The following is a 5,745-nucleotide window of genomic DNA, read 5'->3' as shown; positions in this document are numbered from 1 at the left end:
CAGCTGGCTCTTTCTTCTCTTGTTGCTGTGCTGGAATGCCGTACCAAAATTGCAGCAGGTATTTAAGCGAGATAAGGGGTGATCCAGTAATTAAATGGGCTTATCTAAACTTAATGCACTGTTACTCATTACTAACTCATAAAATTTAATTCTGTAGTTCAAAGAACAAGTAAGGCACACCCTGGCAAACGCATGCAATTCCCATAAACGGCAGTTCATATTGGTGACGGTAAGAATTATGCCATTATTGTATCACTCAAAATATTTGACAAGGATATTTATTTAGGAAGTAATGAACTCAGGAGCACACAAATCATTCAAGCTGAATTATAAACTAACTACAATTAACAACAGTTTATGTTGGGTACCCAAAGCTGGACATGGGAAACGTATAACCAAGTACAGTCAAAGAGACAGTTTGACGAAATGTTGCTTAGTTGTAGGTCATGTATCTTGGAGTGGCGCTGAACTTGGCGTACGACTTGATGACCTTGTTCACAGCCTCCAGGAAATCCTTTTCCGTGGCGATTTTCCGGCGTGCCCTGATGGCGAACATTCCCGCCTCTGTGCACACGCTGCGAATCTCAGCACCTGGAAACACACGTAGCCACGGTCACCATTCCACTCTTGGCTCAGGCGTTTATATACAGGTATGAACTACAGAGTCCGTTACAATCAAGACTGAGGTACGGATTCACTATTCTCACTGATTCCAACCAATAAAATGGTAGGCGGAAGCGACAGCTATTCAAAATTACATCGGTGTGCCTTTACATTTCTGCAGTGCTCCAATGTAGAGCGAATTACAAAACAGAATTGAAATTGGGAGTCTATCGGAGTACTCCAGTACAGCCGTGCTGCCAGCATAGTCACGGCTCACCTCAGAAGCTAGCGGGGTCAAACGTCTGATGAAATGTGCAGCTAGCATGGTCAGACAGTCTGATGAAATGTGCAGCTAGGATGGTCAGACAGTCTGATGAAATGTGCAGCTAGGATGGTCAGACAGTCTGATGAAATGTGCAGCTAGGATGGTCAGACAGTCTGATGAAATGTGCAGCTAGCGTGGTCAGACGTCTGATAGCATGGTCAGAAATCTCACCTGTGCTGTTGGGACAGAGACGAGCCAGCAGCTCAAAACGGATGTCCCTCTCCACGCTCATGGAGCGCGCGTGAATCTTAAAAATATGAGTACGACCCTGAAAAGGAAGACAAAGTTAGTTTTTTTATTTTATTTACCACTATAAACATGCACACCGATAATCCACACAGGCTGGATAATTAAACTTTACCACCCTCTGACTCAGGACACCTTCTCAATTAAATGACCACCTGATGAGCCCTCAATTCCATTAACGCTTTTACGCAGGGGTGTCAAACTCCAGTCCCGGAGGGGCGCAGTGTCTGCTGGCATTTGCGGTTTCCTTTCAACCAGCAGCCAATGAAGGCATTGAGAACAAGGTGTGTGGATTTTCTTGAACCAATCCCGCTGAAACACACCTGCAGAAAAAACCTGCAGACTGGAGTTTGACGCCCCTGCTTTCAGGCGTAAGATCAGGAATATGCGATTAGAATGTTCTTAACGTAGGACATAAAAAAGGACATAAAAAAAGGGTTAACTGATCTAGTTTTACAAGAGGTAACGGAAGATCCTGTGGCTGTCGGGGACAGTTCTGTACAGTCCACGGGGAAACGCACCTCCAGGTCCGGCAGGCTGAATTCGATTTTCCTGTCCAGCCGCCCGGGTCTCATGAGAGCCGGGTCCAGGGTGTCGGGCCTGTTGGTCGCCATCAGGACCTTGATGTTCCCTCTGGGGTCAAAGCCATCCAGCTGGTTAATCAGCTCCAGCATGGTCCTCTGGACCTCATTGTCTCCTCCCGCACCGTCATCGAAGCGGGCCCCTGCACATCGAAACGGAGGCACTCAACGCTCTGCACCGACGAGGAACAATGGCAGAGGTGGTGTGCCACCCGCCACCAATTCAATCTCGCATTTCATAACTTAATTTTGGTAGAAGTAGGGTGAACGCAAAATATTTTTGAATGTTATTGAAGCGCGCAGGAATTGAGACGGAGAGTATCCAATTGCTCAACCGACACTGGGCGTAATTTTCGGAGAAGGTCTGCTGAAAAACAAAAGCAAGGGGAAAAGAAACTGACACTAAAACCACATACCTCCAATGGCATCAATTTCATCAAAGAAGATGAGGCAAGCTTTCTTGGTCCTGGCCATCTCAAACAGCTCTCGCACCATTCTCGCTCCCTAAAAAGAGAGAGGGGGGGGGGGGGGGGGTCGATTGGAACCATTGCAATTTTGGAAGTAGGCATATTTTAGGGTCTAACCTGCTATTTTTCCATGGTTGTTTGAAAAACTAGTTCCCGTGTGACATGACATATCGGATGACGTTGCTAAACATTAACACAGAGAGCTGACCAGGGTTAGGGACTCTTCATGAACGTTTCGTGGGCTTTTCAGATACTAAAGCCAGGAAAAGAAAGCTAATGCAGGCGGATCTTTAATAGGCTCTATTGTATTCTGTCACATTATACTGTACTACACTGAACCCTCCATTTTAGTCAATTTTGTGTTTCATGCTGCCATGAGCCAATAAGATTAATTTATACGATAGCTTTCAATAGACAATTAAATACTTCATTGTCATCTGGTCCCACCAGCTGTGGGGCGGCCCCTCACCTCTCCCACGTATTTCTGCACCAGCTCGGAGCCGATGACACGGATGAAGCAGGCGTCGGTGCGGTTGGCCACGGCTCGGGCGCAGAGGGTCTTCCCCGTGCCGGGGGGGCCGAACAGCAGCACGCCCTTGGGCGGCTCGATGCCCAGGTTAACGAAGCGCTCCGGCTGGAGGAAGACAGGAGAGACAAGTCCTTCCATCGTCAAACGCAAAAGCAATTTAGCTTGGAAACCAACACGATATTCACAGAAAATGGCATAACAGCAAATCAAGATCATACCATTTGAGATTTAAGCACTGTATAATGTTACAAGGTATTCTTTACTACCTTAACACACCTACATTGTTTTGTTTAAAGGGATAACAGGATAAAGATACAATAATAACATTTGTTGAGGGCACAAGGCTAACTTAATGCAACACACTGGAGTTCATACTGACTCAATGCTAGAGAAGGGTTACGTCCTTACATGGAGTAGTGGGGTCTCAACAACTTCCCTCAGCTTCTCGATCTGCTCCTTACATCCACCGACATCGCTGTAAGTCACGTCAGGCTTCTCCTCCACCTGTGAGACAGACTCAGTTCAGTACTGAATGTATAGACACAAAGCTACACGCCGCCCCAGAAAGAACAGGTCTTACCTGCATCATTGTCACAGTTGGGTCAATCTTAGGAGGAAGGGGAATGTGGATCTGGTACTTGTTCCGGTCAACACTGCAAGCAAAAAATTCAAATCAATTTGGAGAAAGGTCAGCAAACATGACGTGCTGAACAACCTGAATAGTTATGAACACAGTCTGATCGCTGCTTATCATTTTCAAATTAGATAACATTTTGTGTGGGTGTAAACTATGCTGTCAATACAATGCAAATGCACATACAGTAAAAGATTACTTAATCTGGACACATTTACAGTCAAAGGGGAGGTGTCATTTTCTGTCTCATTTTGAACAGGCTTTGAACATCCCAGTGCCCACTCTTACCCAACTCTCATCCCCTCCTCGATATCAGTGGGAGCCACCTGGTCACTCAGGTCCACCACAAACTTCGCAAACTGCTTCACATTGATGATGTACTTTGGATCCTCAGAGTCTGCGTTGATGATCTTGGTACATCTAGCGGAACAAAATACCTATGATTTCACAGCACTCATCTTATGGTATGACAGAAATAAAAAACATTTTTTAACTGAAAGGCTTTCAGTATAATCGCGATTATACCGCAACATCAAATAATAATGTAAAGTGCGGATATCGCGTGCTTGAAGGCGGCAAGCGGACGATGGGAAAACTGTACCTGGCCACCTGCAATGGCTGCTCACTCTGCAGGGTCTGTTTGTCTGCAGCCAGATCCCAGAGGGCCGGGGGAGCCAGTCCGGTGTCTGACTCCTTGATGCCTGCACACGAAAACGGGGCAAAGAATTAGCCTCCCCAGATACCAGGGAAATCAACATAGTGTTGTTTTACATTACATTACATTATTGGCATTTGGCAGACGCTCTTATCCAGAGCGACGTACAACAAAGTGCATACCCATAACCAGGGATAAGTTTGCTGAAAGACCCTAGAGGGAAGTACAATTTCAACTGCTACCTGTACAACAAAGATATGGACCAGGGCCTTTTTTTTTCCTTTTTTTTTGAGAACAAAGAAACAAACAAACAGAGCAAAAGTGACCAAAGTTGTGAATTGTTGTGAATTGCAAAGCATTGATATGAGATTACTACAGTACATACACAAAAATGTCCAAGCAAAGTGCATTCTGTACATACCAGTGAGCTCATTGATCTTCTTAAGCAGTTGCTGAATATCATCCTCGACCTGCTTTATTTGCCGTGAATAGGTACTCTGGCCCTGTGTCAAACCACAAATACAGAATTTCTATGCAAATACTTCACAGATTGATACATTTATTATCATATCATTGACGATATTATGATTTATAGCAGATACTTCCTAATTACCTAATAATTTCCTTATCTCGTGAAAAGTTCATACAGATGCATGACTGTATGTGAGTGCATGCAAAATGTATAGAAATAAAACTATTTTTACACTAATGTTATCTGACGTTATTAATGTAAAGTAACTTACATAGGTCTTCAAAAGGGCGATATCACCTTCATCCAAAGCTGTAATAGAATTAATTATAACACAATGTGAAAATTATCTCGGGTACGTTAACTAACTGAACTCCTATTAGCTAACGTTAACTGACATGATAGTAAACAATATGATCAGATACTTTCGCGGCAGCCTTGTTTATAAGTAAATAGGTTGCCTGTTTGGCGATGCCACTTCCTAAATTATCTGGCTATAAATATGGATTTTGGCGAAGTTACCATACTGAACGGAGCTAGTGCTAGCAAAGACAGCTAGCCTAGGCCACAACAGAGAACTTGCACTGTCCTGAGCAAATACTTGACTACACCAGGTTTTTACTTAAAATGGCATTTCACGCAGGTACCGCCATTATATGTTGTATTTTTTAAATACACATAGCTTGCCTTTGTTAACGACAGCAGTAAAACGTCAATAGCCGGTGCAGTACAGAATAGCTAGTGACGCAAGCAAGCAAGCGTTAGCTCATTAGCTAGATAGCCAACTAGATTCAATTCGTTAGCCGACGCTAACGTTAAGATGTAACAGTTATATAGTTTTCTAAAATTACCTCTGATCGGTTTATCCTCCTTATCTTCTTCTTTGACTTTACGTTGTTCGTTTCCCAAATAATCTGGCATTATTGCTGTGCTTTACAACGCGCTTCGCCTCAGCTATATCTTCGAGTCTCTTTCAGTATTCAAGCATTACACAGCAGGTTTATTATCTTCCGCTAAGTCAAAGTTTTCCGGAAGTAGATGTCGGAGCGATATTACCAGTGTACGCGTGACGACTTAAAACATGAAGACTATATCCCATGCATGTATTTAAATAAATAAACTGTTTGTTTGACGTCTAAATTATTTACAAACATACATTGTTTGGAATTTACGGGTAAATACAAATTAATATAAGTGATATGTACTTAAAAGCTATTGAATGACTCATAGGAAAAG

The 5,745-nt window shown here is 43.4% G+C and overlaps 1 protein-coding gene across 1 annotated transcript; it reads right to left on the bottom strand.

Moving 5' to 3' along the window:
* Positions 1 to 262: 262 nt before the first annotated feature.
* Positions 263 to 5,549, bottom strand: psmc2 (proteasome 26S subunit, ATPase 2). The gene is made up of 12 exons (XM_061251521.1): positions 5,361 to 5,549; positions 4,784 to 4,821; positions 4,462 to 4,543; positions 3,987 to 4,086; positions 3,674 to 3,805; positions 3,332 to 3,404; positions 3,160 to 3,255; positions 2,692 to 2,856; positions 2,172 to 2,259; positions 1,696 to 1,898; positions 1,100 to 1,196; positions 263 to 591 (listed from the first exon to the last, which is right to left on the bottom strand). The coding sequence occupies exons 1-12, from the start codon at positions 5,428 to 5,430 to the stop codon at positions 434 to 436; spliced, it is 1,302 nt and encodes a 433-aa protein (XP_061107505.1). The 5' UTR covers positions 5,431 to 5,549; the 3' UTR covers positions 263 to 433.
* Positions 5,550 to 5,745: the final 196 nt, after the last annotated feature.

Source organism: Conger conger, chromosome 8, assembly GCF_963514075.1.
Source record: "Conger conger chromosome 8, fConCon1.1, whole genome shotgun sequence".
Taxonomy (NCBI): domain Eukaryota; kingdom Metazoa; phylum Chordata; class Actinopteri; order Anguilliformes; family Congridae; genus Conger; species Conger conger.
The sequence above is the reverse complement of the archived record's forward strand: the minus strand, read 5'-3'. Positions and strand labels throughout refer to the sequence as shown.

Bases quoted from the DNA above. Each gene is read 5' to 3' on its own strand.
- psmc2 (XM_061251521.1), bottom strand. From the start codon at position 5,430: ATGCCAGATTATTTGGGAAACGAACAACGTAAAGTCAAAGAAGAAGAT. The intron at 4,544-4,783 runs GTAAGTTACTTT...GGTTTGACACAG, and splicing joins TCGCCCTTTTGAAGACCTAT to GGCCAGAGTACCTATTCACG. The intron at 592-1,099 runs GTGAGATTTCTG...GTGTGTTTCCAG, and splicing joins TCTCTGTCCCAACAGCACAG to GTGCTGAGATTCGCAGCGTG.